We start from the raw sequence: 21608 nt of genomic DNA on the forward strand, positions 1-21608 counted from the left end.
TGAGCTACTAGTTGTTTGGCAGTCATTGTAGACTGTGGGTGTCGAAGTAACCATTCCACCCTCAGTCTTTGCATGTAACCCCTCTGACTAGGGTTACTTGAGTAGTAGCATTCCAACAGATCCATGTTTTCATCTCTCGCCCATTTCCGTCTTGTATATATATATATATATATATATATATATATATATATATATATATATATATATATATATATATATATATATAATTCAGTATTAATCATTATTTATTTGTGCCATTATTAATCTTTATTTATTAGTGTTTGTATAGTTATATAAATATGTATTGATATTACTAAATAATGTATTAAATACATTATGAACGGCTGTGTGCTTTGTAATATGCTCTTCATACATCGATATCAGAATATTCCATTCCTATTCTATTGTTATAGCCACTAAGCATATTTAAATATGATGAACTATGTATTAAAAACATACTTAAAAAATACAATTGTTTATAAATGTGGCTTTGATAGATGTTTGAATATGGTTTACAGGAACAAAAAGTGTGTTATGATCGATTAAATCCGCTGATACGTCATTGTGCCTGTTAAACACATAACGCTGACTGGAGTGGAGTACCGCTCCAAGATGGCCGCCCTAAATCGTCAGCGACAATAGGCGAGAGCGGTCCATGAGGCGTCTATCCTTATATTATGTCTATGGTCCAATCAGCATCTTCCTCTGATCGTCCAATCAGCATCTTCCTCTGATCGTCCAATCAGCAGCCTCCTCTGATGGTCCAATCAGCATCTTCCACTGATCATCCAATCAGCAGCCTCCTCTGATTATCCAATCAGCATCTTCCACTGATCATCCAATCAGCATCTTCCTCTGATCATCCAATCAGCAGCCTCCTCTGATTATCCAATCAGCATCTTCCACTGATCATCCAATCAGCAGCCTCCTCTGATTATCCAATCAGCAGCTTCCTCTGATCGTCCAATCAGCAGCTTCCTCTGATGGTCCAATCAGCATCTTCCACTGATCATCCAATCAGCAGCCTCCTCTGATTATCCAATCAGCATCTTCCACTGATCATCCAATCAGCATCTTCCTCTGATCGTCCAATCAGCAGCCTCCTCTGATGGTCCAATCAGCATCTTCCACTGATCATCCAATCAGCAGCCTCCTCTGATTATCCAATCAGCATCTTCCACTGATCATCCAATCAGCAGCCTCCTCTGATTATCCAATCAGCAGCCTCCTCTGATCGTCCAATCAGCAGCTTCCTCTGACCGTCCAATCAGCAGCCTCCTCTTCTCTGTGGCTGCAGGGGCTGATGGGAGCTCTGGTTCCTCTGCTAGAAACCACGTGGCCCTGGTCTGATCTCTCAGCTCGTCCTTGTTTGGCCTCAGCTGCATCAGAGCTCCACTTCTCCCCAGGTTCACCAGAGGAAACTCCACTGCACACAATGCTTTTCCTCCCAGCTGCTGCTCTGTGCTGGCTGGGTTCAGGTGAGTGTTTCCACCAATCAGGAGCCAACAAAGCCCACCTGGAACAAACACTGTCACACTAACCTTCACCTGTCTGTCTGTGTCTCTACAGCGCTGGCTGCCATGGCAACACAGCTGGTTCAGGATTTAAGTCGAACTGGAAGAGTTGATCATGAAATTTCCTTCAGATGTGGAGGAACTGATCAGTGTGGTGGAAATGCTGTAGTCTGGTACCAGAAGAAAGACCCAGAAACTTTCAGAGCTATTCTGTATATCACCAGTGCTGGTAGAATAGAAAAGCCTTTCAGTCATCCTCAGCAAGATGATTTCTCCGCTGAAAATATTCAGAATGGCTGTTTGTTGAAGATTAATGCAGTGAAGCTCACTCACTCAGCCTCCTACTACTGCGGCTGTAGGAAGTCTGGTTCCCACAGTGAGAAATGATTCTTTCAGCCTGAACAAAAACCTCCAGATGATCAGAGATTATGACAAGTCAACTCAAGGCAACGTTATTGATGCAGCACCTTTCAACACTAAGACACTTCCAGGTGTAATGCTCATTGATGTGGGACTTGCAGTTTTCTGGGAAATCACCTCAAAGCATCGAGTCGTCACAGAACTGGGTTTATGAACAGAAAGCAGCTTTATAACATCTTATCTCCTGAATGATGCGACATAGAGACACAAACTTTGACATGAATTTCCTGAAGCTCAAACTTAATTCTTTTCTTTCAGTTTTGTTAATTTTGTCATAAATCTTGACTAAGAGTTGCAAACAGGCATATTTTACATCATCACAGCTCACAGACAGAAAAAGGAACATGCATGAAACGAGGCATGATTGTTTTCTGGTCCTTCCTGATGTCTGTGGTGAAGGAATCACATCGATAGTTTTTATATTTCCTGAGATAGAGGAAACAGTTTGGAACCTAGTGAAGATGGTACTCAGTGTTCTTTTATCAATTTTGACAAAAAATTTTGCGTTTAATATTATATTTTGAGAAAACTGAGTAGGACAGAAGTGTTCCTGTATTCTTTCTGATAGAAACGGTGTGAATGGCGTCTGTAGCCTTTATGGTTCCTGAGATGTTTGCTGTGGTTCCAGAGCTGCGTTTCCCTTCATTGAGGTTCTGGTTCTGCTGATCGTGTCCAGCAGCTGGTCGCTGATTGAACAGCGCCTAAGAGCTCCCTCTGGTGGTAGAATACAGAATGACCACATAGCAGCTCTTCTACTCCAGATGCTTCTTGATTATTGTTACATATTTGTCAGTGAGGTCCTGTGTCACTGTGTCTGGCTCTCAGTTACTTTGACACGAACAAAACATAGAAAGGTGAGTTAATGTAGAGCCCTCCCATCTCTTGTGTGAGCTCCCTCTTGTGACAGAATTGAGAATTACAATCACGAGTTGGAGAGTTTCATGCTTCAGTCGTAAAGCTGGTCAATGTTCAGTGATTAAACAGAGCAGCTTTAAACAGCGCTGGGTACAGCTCCCTCTGGTGGCAGATTGCAGAATCAGAATAATTTATTGTCATTGTCACAAAGACAATGAAACTGCAGTTTCAGTTACAATCATCCATCATGTAACAACACGAGGGGGTGGGGGGACGGGAAGGGGGGATAGTTGGCTGAGGCCTCGCAGCCCGACAGGCACCGCCCTGCAGGAGGAAATAGGAAAAATAAGAGAAGCATCAGGTAAGGAGAGGGAAAAACGGCTCGTCTCACACTCTGCTCTTTGCAGGGCAGCTTGAGATGAAGAAAAAAAACCTCGGCACTTAAACACATATAAACACATTTAGACAAAACAAGCCAGAGGAGGAGGAGGAGGTGTGACATGCATATGGGTCTCATGTGAGTTATGTGTGTCAGACCATGAACCCTAACTGAAGAATGCGATTGTCCGTGACTAAACGATCTTGGAGTTCACCACCAGCTTTATCAGTTCAGGGCCACAGATGTTCCAGGGAGGGGGGCAGCAGAACAGAGTCTTCTTTAGACACAACAACCAGGAGAGGACAGCTGGCCAGCCATGCCCAGCCCGGGGTCCAGATTCGGATAGCAGAAATTTGTTTAGGTCAGGCTGACATTCGTTTACTGTCTGCATTGAAAGTCTCGCTGGAACTTCTCAATGGCAAATCCAAGCAGCCGAATTTAGGGTCTCCTGCCTGATCCGAGCGAACAACGTTCTCCAAGGTCATCCATTCTGAGTCCGAGATCTGCTGCCCGGCCTCGGTCCTGTTCCAGGATCACACCCAGTCTGTGCTCAGCTCCCGTATCATCTCAGTCTGAGTGTTGATCGCTCTGCAGATCCCATCAATCGGACCCAGCAGCCTCGAAGTGGCCAAAACTGCCGCCGATATCTTCCGAAATATCCGATAAGCCAGGTATCCGCCAGCTCCAATAAGCTGAAAACCTGTTATCATGACTCCAGTCATGTACACATCTTCAACATCCTCGACTGACAGCATCGTCAGACACACGGTCTTCTACTTCCATGTAGAATCCATCGTATATCCAGCGAAGAATGTCCCGTTGGGACACGAGGGTTCCCCTTTACCCGCTTTCCCAGTGGAAAAAATTACCAAACATTATGGCTCCTTGTTCAGGCTACTTCATTTTAATCCTTTTTATGTTAGGTTTTTAAAAGCTTTTTTCTGCTGTTTTACATGTTACTTTTCACAATGCATGGAAAATGTTACATTACCTCATCATGCTAGTGCTAGCTTAGATGCTGTCATTAGTTTTTCAGCTAGCTTTAGCGTTTTAGCTAAAGTTAGCTTTAGGTTTTTAGCTAAAGCTAGCTTTAGCTTTTTAGCTAAAGCTGGCTTTAGGTTTTTTCCCACAGTGCATACTATGTTAATGTAGGGATACATCCTAGTCCTAGCTCAGGTGCTATTATTAGTATTTCAGCTAGCTTTAGCTGTTTCGCTCATTTTAGCTTATAAATTGATGTGACTCATAGTTTAGCTTTGTAATCAGTGTTCCGCACTAATGCTCACTCATTTCAGGACTGACTGAAAGCTTTCGGTCCTCTTCAACATTTTTCTATACATGTTTTGCATACTTTTAATACTTTTGACTTTTTCTGCTGCTTCTTCCTTTTCTTACATTTCTGCAAGTTTTCTGCAGTTGACTTCAATGCTTCTGCAGTTTTCACCCAAAGCCTTACAGCAATCACACTGAGGTTTCTACTTTCTACCTATAATAACTCAAGCTGTGTGCTAACACTTGATCATGTCTCTTTAGGTCCAGAAATGATAACTTCAGTTTAATTCTGTTCGTCTGGAAAAAGTTATAGCACCTCCAAGCACTGACTTGTTAGTGCTTGGATGGTTCTGTCCAGGACTCGAGTCGGACTTCCTGCCTCATATCAGTCCACTCTAGATAATGACCTATTATTATTACATTTCTGTAATTATAATCTCTTATAATATGGCTGGCTGCACAGCAGCTAAATGAAAAATGTAATATTTTTAATGATTATAAAGACAAAATGTTAGCATGCTTCAGTGTTAGGCGGTATCTTTGCAGTCACTACAAACTTGTTCTGTTGACTATTAGCAAAGAGATTTCACTGTGTTCTTCTAGTGGGGGCCAAACTGTTTGGGTTAAAAGCCAAGGTTCTATTAGCGGCTTCGTCTGGGAGAGAAACAGTGAAACTGATAAACTGTGAATGAGCTTGTAAAGCAGAAAACGCTTAATTAGCAGCAGCAGTAAAATAACCCAGAACAACCTGCTGCTTGGTTTCACTGTGAAGCAGCTGAAAGCAGCAGCATCTTCCTCTGATCGTCCAATCAGCAGCCTCCTCTGATCGTCCAATCAGCATCTTCCTCTGATCGTCCAATCAGCAGCTTCCTCTGATTATCCAATCAGCAGCTTCCTCTGATCCTCCAATCAGCAGCCTCCTCTGATCGTCCAATCAGCATCTTCCTCTGATCGTCCAATCAGCAGCTTCCTCTGATGGTCCAATCAGCAGCTTCCTCTGATCGTCCAATCAGCAGCCTCCTCTGATCGTCCAATCAGCAGCTTCCTCTGATCGTCCAATCAGCAGCCTCCTCTTCTCTGTGGCTGCAGGGGCTGATGGGAGCTCTGGTTCCTCTGCTAGAAACCACGTGGCCCTGGTCTGATCTCTCAGCTCGTCCTTGTTTGGCCTCAGCTGCATCAGAGCTCCACTTCTCCCCAGGTTCACCAGAGGAAACTCCACTGCACACAATGCTTTTCCTCCCAGCTGCTGCTCTGTGCTGGCTGGGTTCAGGTGAGTGTTTCCACCAATCAGGAGCCAACAAAGCCCACCTGGAACAAACACTGTCACACTAACCTTCACCTGTCTGTCTGTGTCTCTACAGCGCTGGCTGCCATGGCAACACAGCTGGTTCAGGACGATTTAAGTCTGACCAGGAGATCCGGACAGAGCGTCTCCATCAGCTGTGGGACTGAACAGTGTGGCACCTATGTAGCCTGGTACCAGAAGAAAGATACAGAAACATTCAGAGCTATTCTCTATATCACCAGTGGTGGGAGCCCATCTAAATTAAATCATCCTCAGCAAGATGATTTCTCAGCTGAGAGAAATCAGAACAGCTGTAAACTGAAGATCAATAAAGTTAAACTGGATCATTCAGCCTCCTACTACTGCGGCTGTAGGAAGTCTGGTTCCCACAGTGAGAAATGATTCCTTCAGCCTGAACAAAAACCTCCAGATGATCAGATGTCAGTTTGTGACATAGAGAGCAGTAAACCACAGCCCAGGTTCACTGATTTCACCTCCATCTCACACAGAGACTCTCTGAGTTTTAGTCTTTAATGTTTCATAAGTTTATTAGAATCCACTGTGAAGGTTTCTGGTATCTTTATTGTTTATTTGGTTCGTTCAAAAGAATTGGCTTATTGGAGGCGTAATTATTGACAAAAACTAATCAAATTTTGCAAGTGCATCAGGTTCCATGAAATTTGAGTATTTTAATGGTTTCAGAAAAGTTACAGCTGAAATAACCAACAGCGCCTCCTGGAAACTTTAACATCCACTGACACACCAGATTACTTTATCATTCAGACATGAAGTTTGGAAAACTTGTTGAACTTCCCAGGAACTACAGAAAGATTCCTCCACCATGCTCTGTGACAAGCAGGAAGTCGGCCATCTTGGATTGTACTAGCGATATTAACCTAATTTTGTCCATTTGTAACCTCTGCATTTTATCAAACTTCTAGAAGTTTTAATTGATTGGCTTGAAAATTGGTCAGTTTTCTCCTCAGACATGGGGGATCTAAAATTATCAAAATCTTGAGATTTTGTGCTTATTGGAGAAACTTGGCCTGGACTCAAACTTTGACTACGTGCCGAAAAATAAAAGTTGTTATAACTCCTACAGAGATAGTGAGAGGGATGAAACCTGCTGTTCCTCTGATCCCCAACAACAATAACTGGTCAAATGTTGACATCATCAAATCTGCCCCATTATAACAGGAACTTTAATGTTTTACTTTGAAAAGTCCATATTTGACTTTTCAAAGTAAAAGTCAAATACTTGACTTTTACTTTTACTTTACAATGAACAGTTTCATGTTCATTGTGAACATGAAACTGTAACCAGAGACAGAAAACAAGTTGGTTTAACTTGATGTTCAATACTGAGAGTTTTCTACAGACAGAGAGGCTGAGCCGACTGATGGTCATTTATTACCATATTGGAAAAATTCTGATCAGTAATACTGGTCTAATAATCCATAATGCCATCAGATGGATCAATCAATCAATCAATCTTTATTTCAGACACAAAAAAGGTCCATAGTAAAAACAAAAGAAAAAGAAAACAAAAAGAAAAGAAAAAGAAAACAAAAAGAAACATGACAGTCACTGAGCCACAAATAAATGATGACGCCAATGTTTCCACAATCTTGAGAAAAATCTCACTGTACTAAAAACAGGGTTTACTAAAATTGCTATTATATTATTGTATGACACGGATAATCTACACATACATTTATACATGAGATTCCTGAGCGCAGCTGCACATGTGGGAACAGCGTTATGTGCAAACATGTGGCTAGCACTGCTCCATCTAGGCACTTTGAGTAGGAGCCACAGGCCATCATTGTATGCCACATAAAGTTTGTGCAGGCTACTTTTTTTATATCTTCGCCATAGATGGGCTGTGTAAAATGAAGTGCAAAAAACTTTAAAAAGAGCTACCTTCACAGAGGATGAACACATACCAAACTTTCTGATCAGAATATTAGCCTGTGCATACATCATGCAATACTGCCTACAAATGTCACGATCATCAGACAGGTCATCAGTTATGTAATGTCCCAGATATTTAATTTCATTGCATATATTGAGGACAATGCCAGATAAAGAGAAGTCAGGGGTTATCAGATGCTTATCTGCTCTACTTCTAACAATCATGACATTGCTTTTCTTAGCGTTATATTTGACATCAAAATCACATCCATATTGGGAACAGACCCTTAGTAGTTGTTGAAGGCCAGCACTATATGGGCATAAGATTACCAAATCATCCGCATACATTATGTGATTGATTATGCGGTCACCAACTACACAGCCTGTTTTACAACAATTCAGGCGCTTTGATAGTTCATCCATGTAGATGTTAAAAAGGTAAGGGGACAATATACTTCCCTGCCTTACTCCGTTACAAACATTAAACGAGTCAGACAATGAGTTACCCCATTTGACATACATTAGTTGATGACCATACCAATAGACCATTATTCTAATTAGATATTTGGGTACACCTCTGCTTTCTAACTTGCAGAACAATTTTTGATGATTCACTCGATCAAATGCTTTAATAGTGGGTACCAGAATGACAGATAACATTGATTTAGGTAGCAGACCATGTACTAGACAGCCAATGAAACACATAGAGAGTAATGCACAGAGTTTTTTACTTGCATTTTTCAAATGCTCAGTGGAAATGTTATCCATCCCACAGGCCTTATTGTCTTTCAGTGTCATAATTGTATGATATATTTCTTGTGGGGATACAGTCACATTCTCATTACTGTGAATGCTTCCTATGTCAGAAATGTCACTTTTGACACAATTAAACAGCGCACTGTAGTGCTCTTTCCATAACTGAGTGATTTCTTTTACACCAGTAACACCATCAATAGTAGATGGAAGTGACGTTTTACAGTTATTTACTTTCTTTATTTCTTTCCAAAAGTCCTTAACATTATTATTTCCTAACTTTCTAGCAAGAGAGTCAGACCTCATAGTATTTTCACGTCTCCTTATGAATCTTAAAAAATGTTTAAAATTAGCATTTGCTTGTTTTTTGTATTCAAACAAGGGACCATGTCTCTGTTTACCTGCATCGGCCCATGCTTTAAGAGCCCTTCTGGCCTCTGCATGATGTTCTTTTACATAGTCGTTCCAACCCGGCTTGGTGCTATGCAAGATGGTTTTATGCAGTGGCTTGCTTGAGATAAGGAGGGATTTCACAACATTCTCATACAGAGTACATAACTCAATACCATGTTGACGGTCTTTACAATTCATATCACGGCATGAGATTGCTCCCTTTGGTAAGTATGTATTGCTGAACATGTCATTAGTTCGATAGCAATAATCTGATAGATCTTTTTCAGTCAAGTTATCCCATGCTATTTTTCCTGTACTTATATTATAGTCTACAGGCAAAACAGAAGGTATGCAATTCATGTTTACACATAAGGAGAATGGTATATGGTCAGTGGTGGCAAGGTCATAGTTGACACGAATTCCCAGAATGGAATCATGAGCATCAGCTGTACAAATACAATGATCTAACCAGGAAGTTGTATGCCATGATTCACTAATATAGGTGTAACTGTTGTTAGGCAAAAGTGCCTTACTAGAAAGAATTAAGGCATTACTGTGACAGAATTGCATTAAATGCGTAGCAAATGTAGAATGTTTATCTGTAACATCTGCATTTAAATCTCCCACAATAAAAAAAACAAGTAGATAGATTATCTTGCATAAAAGACATAATAAAAGACAGTCTATTAAGAAATTCGTCTTCGTTTTGAGGACATTCATAAGGTGTGTATATGTTTAAAACAATAAAATGTTTGTCTCCACAAGTAAATTTCAGCCCTATGGCCCAATCCACACCCAGTCTAATCACATCAACCAGTTGATCATATTTTTTGTGCCATAATATTGCAACACCACCGGCTATCCTTCCCCGAATTATTCTGGTGCTAAGGTCGGTAGTGGATTCACCAGCGCCGTAAAAGTCTTTGTGTATGCAATTCAGCTTCTCCAGGTCCTGTTTAGCTAAGAATGTCTCCTGCACACACAGTATATCACAAGTCTCCAGTAATTTGTCCACCACAAGGCGACGTGCTCTGTCTGTTTCACTGTGTCCAACACGCAGACCTCGCTCATTATATGACACAATATTAATACCAGTCATTTATTTATCAGGATCTGCGTGGCCGTTGCTCATTTGCGGTGCTACAGATGCACCTGATCAGAATCAGGAAACATCATTTATAATTTTTATTAAGGTTGTTGTTTCCAGAAGAGGATCAGTTTCATAAATTCACCTCCTGAGAGCAGCAGCATCTTCCTCTGATCACCCAATCAGCAGCCTCCTCTGATCTTCCAATCAGCAGCCTCCTCTTCTCTGTGGCTGCAGGGGCTGATGGGAGCTCTGGTTCCTCTGCTAGAAACCACGTGGCCCTGGTCTGATCTCTCAGCTCGTCCTTGTTTGGCCTCAGCTGCATCAGAGCTCCACTTCTCCCCAGGTTCACCAGAGGAAACTCCACTGCACACAATGCTTTTCCTCCCAGCTGCTGCTCTGTGCTGGCTGGGTTCAGGTGAGTGTTTCCACCAATCAGGAGCCAACAAAGCCCACCTGGAACAAACACTGTCACACTAACCTTCACCTGTCTGTCTGTGTCTCTACAGCGCTGGCTACCATGGCAACACAGCTGGTTCAGGACGATCTGACTCTGACCAGGAGAAAAGGGGAGAGCGTCTCCTTCAGCTGTGGGACTGAACAGTGTGGTACCTATGTAGCCTGGTACCAGAAGAAAGATACAGAAACATTCAGAGCTATTCTCTATATCACCAGTGGTGGGAGCCCATCTAAATTCAGTCATCCTCAGCAAGATGATTTCTCAGCTGAGAGAAATCAGAACGGCTGTTCATTGAAGATCAATAAAGTTAAACTGGATCATTCAGCCTCCTACTACTGCGGCTGTTATAAGTCTGGTTCCCACAGTGAGAAATGATTCCTTCAGCCTGAACAAAAACCTCCAGATGATCAGATGTCAGTTTGTGACATAGAGAGCAGTAAACCACAGCCCAGGTTCACTGATTTCACCTCCATCTCACACAGAGACTCTCTGAGTTTTAGACTTTAATGTTTCATAAGTTTATTAGGATCTACTGTGAAGATTTCTGGTATCTTTATTGTTTATTTGGTTTGTTCAAAAGAATTGGGTTATTGGAGGCATAATTATTGACAAAAACTAATCAAATTTTGCAAGTGCATCAGGTTCCATGAAATTTGAGTATTTTAATGGTTTCAGAAAAGTTACAGCTGAAATAACCAACAGCGCCTCCTGGAAACTTTAACATCCACTGACACACCAGATTACTTTATCATTCAGACATGAAGTTTGGAAAACTTGTTGAACTTCCCAGGAACTACAGAAAGATTCCTCCACCATGCTTTGTGACAAACAGGAAGTTGGCCATCTTGGATTGTACTAGCGATATTAACCTAATTTTGTCCATTTGTAACCTCTGCATTTTATCAAACTTCTAGAGTTTTTGATCAATTGGCTTGAAAATTGGTGAGTTTTTTCCAAAGACACGGGGGATCTAAAGTTATCAAAATCCTGACATATTTTGCTTATTGAAGAAATTTGGCCTGGACTTAAACTTTGACTACCAGCCAAAAAAATAAAAAAAGTTGTTATAACTCCTACAGAGATAGTGAGAGTTAGGGTTTTCGGGTCCCCGGGGGTTCTCGGGCGAGCCAGCGAGCGAACCCGCCCGCCCGAACCTCCGCGGGTGCGCTGGGCTCGGTTAGTCTTGCGGTCGCATCGCCTGAAGCAGAGCGTGAGCTACGGGTCAGTTACGGGACGAGGAATTATCCGCGTCGCTTTTTCTGGTATGCAACAGAAACGGCAGTGCCAACGGCGCCTTTCGCTTCGACGCAGTCACTCGGTGGATCCTGTACTTTAGCGGTTCGGGAAAAGGGTGGACTCGGTGGATACTGTACTTTAGCGGTTCAAGAAAAGGGAGGGGGAGAAGGAGAAAGCGGAGTGAGCGACGGTGACGGACGTTCTCACATACTCCCTCCCTTTCGCGGCCGCAATCCATTGTAAGCGGGGCACCTTAAACCACAAGACTACTCGAGCCATGCGGGTGACCTTTGCTCATAGCGCTTATGACCTCATAGCAAGTAATGTAGACATTGAGCAGCACCATGTGGTGCCACTTTATGTCATGAATGAAAATGAAGAGGACAGGAGCCCTTACGCTTTTCGCTGTTCCACAGTCATTGAAGCGGAGGTCCAAAATAACCCCTAAACTATCGGAACCACGTGATTGGCAACATTTTGAGCTAACCCCCCCCCAAAAAAAAAACAAAAGACTTGGCAGCCAAGACCGTGATCGAACCCGAGTCTCCCAGCTGGGATCCCGTGTTCCTGTACACCTGGCTACCAAGGCAGGTTTGTCTACCACGTTCGTAGGACTTGTAACCTCATCTAAAGATAAAAAAAAATAAATAAAAGGCTTCCTGCAGCCAGCAGGAAGCGAACCCGGGTCTCTGGGGTGGAGAGCGGGTAGCTAAACCGCTAAACTACAGGAGCCATGTAGGTTGCCTTGGCTCATAGTGCTTATGACCTCATAGCAAGTAATGTAGACGTCGGGATCATCATCCGGGTCCAGACATGCAGAAGCACGAGGTGGTGCTGCCAAACATCTGCCTTACCAGAGGCACGAGACATAAGGAGACGTCCAGGGGCTCCGCCGAATGTCTGAGCGTCTGCCCGGGTTCACTGCTCCGAGCCGGGTAGGGGTTGAGCCATCCGCTGGAACGTTTCAGCCATTTTGCGGAAAGGGACTTTGCCGTTTCAACAAAGTCCCCTATTAAGCGACAATGGAAATAGGGTCGTTGCCATTTGGGATCACGAGCGGACGGTCCTTTATGGCGCAGGGCCTCCCGAGCCAGGCGGGCTTCGGAGAAGGTTCCGGCCGGTTTCGTTTATTCCTCGGGGCGCGCCGGACGGGCCGAGCCCGGCGGCATTCCGGACGGAGCCCGGGAACCCCCGTCAAGCCCTCGAGAAGATGGGCGTCCCGAACGGCAAAGGCCCCATTGAAAAGGATGTCCGGATGTCTAGAGGCTTCCCTATGTCCGAAACGCCTCCTTATGTCTGTCGTCGGCCAAAAAGATAGAAAAGGCCTGAGCAGCTTGTGGGAATCGTACCCCGGTCGCTGGGGGGGAGGGGGCGCCGCAGTAGATTAACCACAAGACTACTCGAGCCATGTGGGTTTCCTTGGCTCACAGCGCTTATGACCTCATAGCAAGTAATGTAGACGTCGGGGATCATCATCCGGGTCTGGACATGCGGAAGCACGAGGTGGTGCTGCCGTATGTCTGCCTTACCAGAGGCACAAGACATAAGGAGACGTCCAGGGGCTCTGCCGAACGTCTGGGCCGGTTCCCCGTCCCCGGTAGGGGTTCCAGCCATATGGTGGAACGGTCCAGCCATTCGGTGGCAGCGTCCCCGCGCGTTTCGGCAGCATTCGCCACTGGGAGGCGTCCCGGCTGCAGCAGGGAGCGACGTGCCCGAACGTCCTGCGCCACCTGGTGTCGATCGCCGGTAAGGGCGGAAAAGGCCGCCATAGGGCAGCACTCGGAAAAAGTTCAGTGTTTTGAGATACTTTGCGATTTTCGGGCGGCCGCGGTCCCACGAGGTCCGGTTCGTCCGCTGTGATTTTTTAAAGTGGGCCCAAAATGCTCCCGGATGGCTGGTTTTGGGGCCAGGGCACTAAATAGGGGGATGAAACCTGTTGTTCAAATGATCCCTAACAACACTAACTTAACTAGTTAGAATTTGTCACTAACTGGTCAAATACTGACATCATATCTGCCCCATTATAACAGGAAGTTTAATGTTTTACTTTGAAAAGTCCATATTTGACTTCCTTTCCATTGTGAACATGAAACTGTAACCAGAGACAGAAAACAAGTTGGTTTAACTTGATGTTCATTACTGAGAGTTTTCTACAGACAGAGAGGCTGAGCCGACTGATGGTCATTTATTACCATATTGGAAAAATTCTGATCAGTACTACTGGTCTAATAATCCATAATGTCATCAGATGGATCAGAATCAGGAAACATCATTTATAATTTTTATTAAGGTTGTTGTTTCCAGAAGAGGATCAGAGCATCAGTTTAATAAATTCACCTCTTGAGAGCAGCAGCAGATTCCTGTGATTGTCCAATCAGCAGCTTCCTCTGATCGTCCAATCAGCAGCCTCTTCTGATCGTCCAATCAGCAGCTTCCTCTGATCGTCCAATCAGCAGCTTCCTCTGATGGTCCAATCAGCAGCCTCTTCTGATCGTCCAATCAGCAGCTTCCTCTGATCGTCCAATCAGCAGCTTCCTCTGATCGTCCAATCAGCAGCCTCTTCTGATCGTCCAATCAGCATCTTCCTCTGATGGTCCAATCAGCAGCTTCCTCTGATCGTCCAATGAGCAGCTTCCTCTGATGGTCCAATCAGCAGCCTCCTCTTCTCTGTGGCTGCAGGGGCTGATGGGAGCTCTGGTTCCTCTGCTAGAAACCACGTGGCCCTGGTCTGATCTCTCAGCTCGTCCTTGTTTGGCCTCAGCTGCATCAGAGCTCCACTTCTCCCCAGGTTCACCAGAGGAAACTCCACTGCACACAATGCTTTTCCTCCCAGCTGCTGCTCTGTGCTGGCTGGGTTCAGGTGAGTGTTTCCACCAATCAGGAGCCAACAAAGCCCACCTGGAACAAACACTGTCACACTAACCTTCACCTGTCTGTCTGTGTCTCTACAGCGCTGGCTGCCATGGCAACACAGCTGGTTCAGGACGATTTAACTCTGACCAGGAGATCCGGACAGAGCGTTTCCTTCAGCTGTGGAAGAACTGATCAGTGTGGCGGCTATGCTGTAGCCTGGTACCAGAAGAAAGATACAGAAACATTCAGAGCTATTCTCTATATCACCAGTGGTGGTAGCCCACAAAAACCTTTCAGTCATCCTCAGCAAGATGATTTCTCAGCTGAGAGAAATCAGAACAGCTGTAAACTGAAGATCAATAAAGTTAAACTGGATCATTTAGCCTCCTACTACTGCGGCTGTAGGAAGTCTGGTTCCCACAGTGAGAAATGATTCCTTCAGCCTGAACAAAAACCTCCAGATGATCAGATGTCAGTTTGTGACATAGAGAGCAGTAAACCACAGCCCAGGTTCACTGATTTCACCTCCATCTCACACAGAGACTCTCTGAGTTTCTGGTTTCATTCATTATTATTTTCAGACGTAATAAATTTATAGTTTCTGTCATTTTATAACTAAAGAACAGTATTATTCCTCCTGAATCATAAATAATTTATATTGAACAATATCAAATTCATACAGCAGACAGTCATCAGGTGGATCTCATGTAATCTGGACGTGTTAGAAACAGAGGAACCGGTTGAATTTTCTTTGTCCAGTTTAATGTTCTATGAAGGACGTCTAGAGTGACTTTACAGATTAATATTGGTGACATCACAGCTGCATATCATCTGTGCTAACTGGATGATAAAATAGATAGAAATAAAGATTTATAAACTGGAGATGAATATCATCTCAGTGGGGGAGGGGTCAGTGGGGGAGGGGTCAGTGAGGGAGGGGTCAGTGAGGGAGGGAGGGGAGGGGTCCGTGGGGGAGGGGTCAGTGGGGGAGGGAGGGGAGGGGTCGGTGGGGGAGGGGTCAGTGGGGCAGGAATCATGTCATCAAAAATCCAATTATGTTCACTTCGTCAACATCCTCTACAACTATATGGACAGACACAGGATCCTCCGCTTCCCCCAGGGATCCATCATGTTTCCAACTGCGTGGGCCCCATCAGGGCCAGAGGAGTCTGCGTCGAGACTAGACACTAGAGACCAGACACTAGAGACCAGAGACCAGAGACCAGAGACTAGAGACCAGAGACCCAAGACTAGAGACCAGAGATCCAAGACTAGAGACTAGAGACGAGAGACCAGAGACTAGATACTAGAGACCAGAAACTAGATACTAGAGACCAGAGACCCAAGACTAGAGACCAGAGACTAGAGACTAGATACCAGAGACCAGAGACTAGAGACCCGAGACCAGAGACCAGAGACTAGAGACCAGAGACCAGAGATCCGAGACCAGAGATCCGAGACCAGAGACTAGAGACCAGAGATCCGAGACCAGAGACCAGAGACTAGAGACCAGAGACCAGAGACCAGAGACTAGAGACCAGAGACCCAAGACTAGAGACCAGAGATCCAAGACTAGAGACTAGAGACCAGAGACTAGATACCAGAGACCAGAGACTAGAGACCTGAGACCAGAGACCAGAGACCAGAGACTAGAGACCAGAGACCAGAGACTAGAGACTAGAGACCAGAGACCCAAGACTAGAGACCAGAGATCCAAGACTAGAGACTAGAGACCAGAGACTAGATACCAGAGACCAGAGACTAGAGACCTGAGACCAGAGACCCAAGACTAGAGACCAGAGACCCAAGACTAGAGACTAGAGACCAGAGACTAGATACCAGAGACCAGAGACTAGAGACCTGAGACCAGAGACCAGAGATCCGAGACCAGAGACCAGAGATCCGAGACCAGAGATCCGAGACCAGAGACTAGAGACTAGAGACTAGAGACCTGAGACCAGAGACCAGAGATCCGAGACCAGAGACTAGAGACTAGAGACCAGAGACCCAAGACTAGAGACCAGAGATCCAAGACTAGAGACTAGAGACCAGAGACTAGATACCAGAGACCAGAGACCAGAGAATAAAGACTAGACAAAGTGTCTCAGAGATGGAAGTTCAGAAAAAGTTAGAATCCGAACCGACTCATCAAATCAGAGCCAAAATATTCAAGAGTCAAATTTATCTGGAAACTTTACAGTTTAATTAATGATGAATCACATCCAACCTGTGTGAGTCCTGCTCCGTCTCCCTGCTGCCTCCATCCCTGATCAGTGTGAAAGGTCATGACCTCTGCTGCCAGCCTCCATCCCTGATCAGTGTGAAAGGTCATGACCTCTGCTGCCAGCCTCCATCCCTGATCAGTGTGAAAGGTCATGACCTCTGCTGCCAGCCTCCATCCCTGATCAGTGTGAAAGGTCATGACCTCTGCTGCCAGCCTCCATCCCTGATCAGTGTGAGCTTCATGGCTCCACCAGCCTCCAGGAAACCACAGCCCTCCCTCCGTGCTGCATTCATGATCTCAGGAGATCTCAGCAGCTGCAGCTCAGACTGAACACTGAAGACTTTCAGCAAGACGACGTCCCAACAAACCAGGAGACCCAGTGGGAGAGATGAGAGCTTTAGACATGATGTCTGCAGAGCTTCCTTCAGACCCACTTTGGACCTTCACAGCACATTTCTGATGGTTCTGATCCATCAGAACCTCACAGCAGCTTCAGCAGGACGGTTCTGATCTGCTGAGCAGCAGCTCACATTGTGACTGTCTCCTTCTCATTCAGACTCATCCAGTCTGGATGGTACTGGTACCGCGTTGGTTCTGGACCAAACTGGACGTTACAGGTAAGAACCAACACTGACTGGTTTTCATCAGTAAAGGTATTGGTGTGAAAATATCAATGATTTAGGAAAAGAGGCCAAAACTTTGTTTTCATTTCTGCATCTCTATGATTTGGTTAAGAATCTAAATACTGGAACTAAATACTGGAAAACATAGTTTAGTTTTCCAGTTATTAGTTTTCATGACCAACAACTAAAACTCAGAGTTACATGAAGCTGACAGATAAAAACTGGAGATAATAAAACCAGAAATCAGCCGACAGGTTCTTGTATCAGTCTGTCTCACTGTGGGATGAATATCTCTTTGGTTCTGGAACCAAACTGTTTGTAACAGGTAAGAATCATTATTTGATTATAGAAGTTAAAATGGGTTAAAGTCACTTTCTGCTGAATCAGGATTTACATGTTAGTTTCTATCTTTAGTAAAGAATTCGTCACAGATAATAAAGGAAACATTTACAAGATTTACTGTCAATTTTGTTTATTGGTGAATAATATCTGAAAACTCTCAGTGACTCCAACCCTGTAATATCTGCTAATGTTGCTTATAAATGTCTAATTACTGTAAAATATTCATCATACGTTTAATAACTGCGTGTTAATTAGACTGACAGAGTAAAAGTGACTGCAGAGAGAACAGAAAGCAGCTGATGGGTTTTTGCATCAGTCTGTGTCACTGTGGAATGAATATCTGTTTGGATCTGGAACCAAACTGTTTGTAGCAAGTAAGAACCAACATTTATTCATTTCACTGTTAAAACGGGTTTAAAGCCACTTTCTGCTGTCTTAGTTTTAGAGATGATGATTATTTTAGTGCTTGATCAATCACGTTTAATCTGATGAAAATGCATTAAATGAAAAGTGTAATGAAGACAGAAAATGGATTAAAAATTCAGAAGAGTGTACAGATAAAAACCCAGAACTGATCTGATGTTCAGATGTTCAACTTTTAGTTTCTGAGCTTCGTTTTAAGTTCAGAGTCGAGCAGCAGGAACATTTTCCTGACATCAAAAACTGATTTTACCGTCGCAGCTTTGAACAGTTCAGAGTGGTTTTACAGAAAACCTACAGAAAAACTGAATGTAATGAGAGCAGAAATCAGCCGACAGGTTTTGTTTCTCTGTCGGATGGATCTTTGGTTCTGGATCCAAACTCAGGTAAGAACAAATATTTATGGTTTTATTAGAGAACTTAAAATGTGTTCAAAGTTAAATTTTTCATTAGTAAAAAATTCATCATGAAAATAATTTTTGAAAACATGTTCAGATTTCTTTGAACAATTTTATAAAATATTTACATTTTCTAGAAATATTGGAGAATAATATCTGTAAATTCTGTGATACGTTCAGAAGTTACACCAATTTTAATTTATTTAATCTAAAATCTTTCTGTGAAACCAATTTCAGTTTTTCAGCTTCTGAATGTCACGAAAAATATTATTTATTTTTAAAAACTGGTCAGATCTGTTTGCTAAAATAAAATTTTGAAATAATAAATTATGACCAGCAAATGTAAAAAGACTTTGTTAGATAAACGTAAATGAAACACATACTTTGTCAAAATGGATGGAAAAATAATCTAGAAAAAAAGCATTAATTTGTTAATTAAGAAAAAATAATTTTTTATAGCCGTATATTGATCAGATATTGATCGGCATTCAGATCGGCTCCAGCTGTAACGATGGATTAAACGGATTAAGATGTTTCTGTGGAGCCGAGTCCAGGTTCTGCTGGGAACTTTGTTCTGGATTAACGAGTAAAAAATTATAATCTGGGTTCAGAAAAATGACAAATGATCAATTTATTTTGATCATCAAATGAATTTATTGAGACAAAAAAACAGAAACAGTTTTAAATGATGGTGTTAGTTTTTCAGAATAAAAGCCTTTAAACCGTTTTCTGGTTCAACCATCAGAACCAGTAAAGACTCTGTAAATCCCAGTGGAGGAACTCTGACCCCCTGCTTTGCTGAACTGATTTCATTCAGACACAGAGGGCAGGTTACCAGTAGGAATGAGCAGCTGAAGGTGATGGTAGAGTCCAGGCTTTGACTAGGCCGTACCTACATTTTACTTCATTTCATTTCCATTCAGAGCTGAACTTGCTGGAGTTCTTTGGATCGTTGTTCTACCAGGTACAGCAGGTTCTCCAGGTCCCTCAGCAGCACATCAGTCCCACAGCATCACTCTGCCACCTCCGTGTTTGACTGTAATGTGATGTTCTGGTTCTGACCCGCTGTCAGTTTTACACCAGATGTAACGGGACGTTCAGGTTCTGAAAGGTCCAGTCCCGACTCATCAGGTTCTGAAAGGTCCAGTCCCGACTCATCAGTCTGCAGAATGTTTCAGGGATCATAAATGTCAGACTGGTCTTTGTGTTGTTTGGTGTCAGCCTCTCCTCATTCTGGAATCATGACCTCTGACCTTAACCGAGGCAGTAAAGTCTGGTTCTGGATTCTTCTAGGACCTCCTGGATGGGTCGGGTCTTTTAGTGAACTAATAAACAATTAATAAATGAAATCAGTTTAAAACTGTGTCTCTTATTCACTCAGTTTATCGTTTCCTGACATTAAAATGTGTTGATGACCTGAAATATTTCTCTTTCTGTTTGTTTCTGCTGTGTTCAGGTAAAAAAGTGGTGCCGCCCGAGGTGACTGTGTGTCCGGTGAAAACCGAAAGCCGTGTAGAGGGAAACATGGCTCTGATGTGTCTGGCCTCAGGCATGCATCCTCCTCCGGTCCGGATCTCCTGGAAAAGACAGAAGGGCAGCAAGGAGGAGCCGGCGCCTGCTGAGGAGAAACAGCAGGAGATCAGCGGGTTGAAAAGTTCTGCCATCATCAGGCTGGTTAAAAACGAGACGCTCTACAATTATGATTACATCTGTGAAGTTCAGCATGAGGGCGGCAAGGTGACGAACCAAACGCGGTTCAAAGGTACGAAAAGCAGAAGTTCAGGAGAAATGCAGCTTCACATTCACAGTGTGACTGAAATGTTGGATTGTTTTTGTTCCAGAACTTCCAGAACCTCCAGAACCTCCAGCTCCAACAAAGTCTGGAGCAGCAACTGATCCGCCAGCAGCTGCAGCGTCTGTCCGTCCTCAGCTCCCAGTGAAGCTCCCAGTGAAGCTCCCAGTGTCCTTCCAGCCTCGCTGCAGGGTGAAGCTGCTCTGCCTGCTCTACTCAGTGCTGATAGTGAAGAGTCTGGTGTACTGCTGTGGACTCTCTCTGCTGATGGTCCTCAGGACCAAGGGACCGGCCCCCAGCTGAACCCTCTGCTGCTGCTCACATCACATCTCAGCAGTTCGTCACATTCATCAGCTTTAAGAAATGTTGTTCAGGACAAACTGTGGAATGTACTTTTGATTTATTCTGCTGCATTTTATTATAATGATTTCTTTGCTTTTCACTTTTTACAGTGTTGTAGATTCTACAGATTTATTCATTCTGTATTTGAAAAAACTCAAACATTTCTTTCTCATGTTTCTCACTTTTTATAACTTTTAACTGACATGAATGTAATGAAATTAAAACAAGAATAAAACCATGTTTCCAACATCAACATGCATGTTATTAATATGAACTGTATGTAAAGAATCAGTAAAGGTTATTGATGATCCTCCAGGTTCATCTGTTCGTCGTCTGATTCTTCAGTTTTTGTCAGTGAGAAAATCAAACTCTACGCCGATGACGTCGTTGTTTCCACCAAACAGCAGAGCAGCTTTGAAAACAAACATCCCACAGTGTTTATGAGTTATTCTAACATAAGCATGCTAAAACACATCTTCTGTGTTTTATTCACTTTGTGTTTCACATGTTTTAGTTAGCAGTAGCTTAGTTAGTTAGGAAGGAGTGAAACTGTCTGTCCTCTCTCTCGCTGTCTGTCAGATGTTTAGCTTCTCTGCCTCCATGTGTTTTTCTTGCTTTGGGGCCGATGGGCTCAGCTGTGCCTGGTGAAAAGCCAGTGGATTGGTGAGGCCCCTTAGCAGCAGGGAGCCAACCAGACTTCACCAGGCGCTGTGCCGCCGGGTTGAAGGGCGACGGTATGCAGGAGGCGTAATCCTGGAAACCAGCCACTGGACTCCACCAACTTGTCCGTTTGTAAAGATTTCCCGTTTCATTGACAGACCCGCTGGCAGTCGGCAGGTCCAGTCAGAAACATGCTGCTGTTAGGGAAGTTCAGGAAAACTGACATGATTAAACCAATCAGTCACTAACGCTGGCATTGCTTCAGTGTGAAACTTTGCCAAAATAATGTCGGACTCTGTAGTTTTCTCTGATCCTGCCTGATGTGACGTGTTTAACAGTTTGCTGTCATCCAGCCGCTGCTTGTCGAGGCGCCGTCCTAAAAACAG

At 43.7% G+C, this 21608-nt stretch overlaps 1 protein-coding gene and 1 pseudogene across 1 annotated transcript; one reads left to right on the top strand and one right to left on the bottom strand.

The window, feature by feature from the left end:
* Positions 1–7926: 7926 nt before the first annotated feature.
* Positions 7927–9884, bottom strand: LOC148154486 (uncharacterized; annotated as a pseudogene).
* A 4326-nt stretch (positions 9885–14210) lies between these two features.
* On the top strand, positions 14211–20815 carry LOC106921407 (immunoglobulin lambda-1 light chain-like). Its single transcript, XM_088014529.1, has 5 exons — positions 14211–14428; positions 14520–14843; positions 17555–17593; positions 19885–20190; positions 20270–20815. The coding sequence occupies exons 1-5, from the start codon at positions 14254–14256 to the stop codon at positions 20521–20523; spliced, it is 1098 nt and encodes a 365-aa protein (XP_087870655.1). The 5' UTR covers positions 14211–14253; the 3' UTR covers positions 20524–20815.
* Positions 20816–21608: the final 793 nt, after the last annotated feature.

This window comes from Poecilia mexicana, unplaced genomic scaffold (genome assembly GCF_051168715.1).
Source record: "Poecilia mexicana isolate PSO_F unplaced genomic scaffold, ASM5116871v1 scaffold_17, whole genome shotgun sequence".
Classification (NCBI taxonomy): Eukaryota; Metazoa; Chordata; class Actinopteri; order Cyprinodontiformes; family Poeciliidae; genus Poecilia; species Poecilia mexicana.

Excerpts from the sequence above, each read along its gene's own strand:
- LOC106921407 (XM_088014529.1), top strand. The coding sequence starts at position 14,254 with ATGGGAGCTCTGGTTCCTCTGCTAGAAACCACGTGGCCCTGGTCTGAT. Across the intron at positions 14,844-17,554 it reads TAGGAAGTCTGGTTCCCACA|AATATCTCTTTGGTTCTGGA; the intron begins GTGAGAAATGAT and ends CACTGTGGGATG. Across the intron at positions 20,191-20,269 it reads GAACCAAACGCGGTTCAAAG|AACTTCCAGAACCTCCAGAA; the intron begins GTACGAAAAGCA and ends TTTTTGTTCCAG.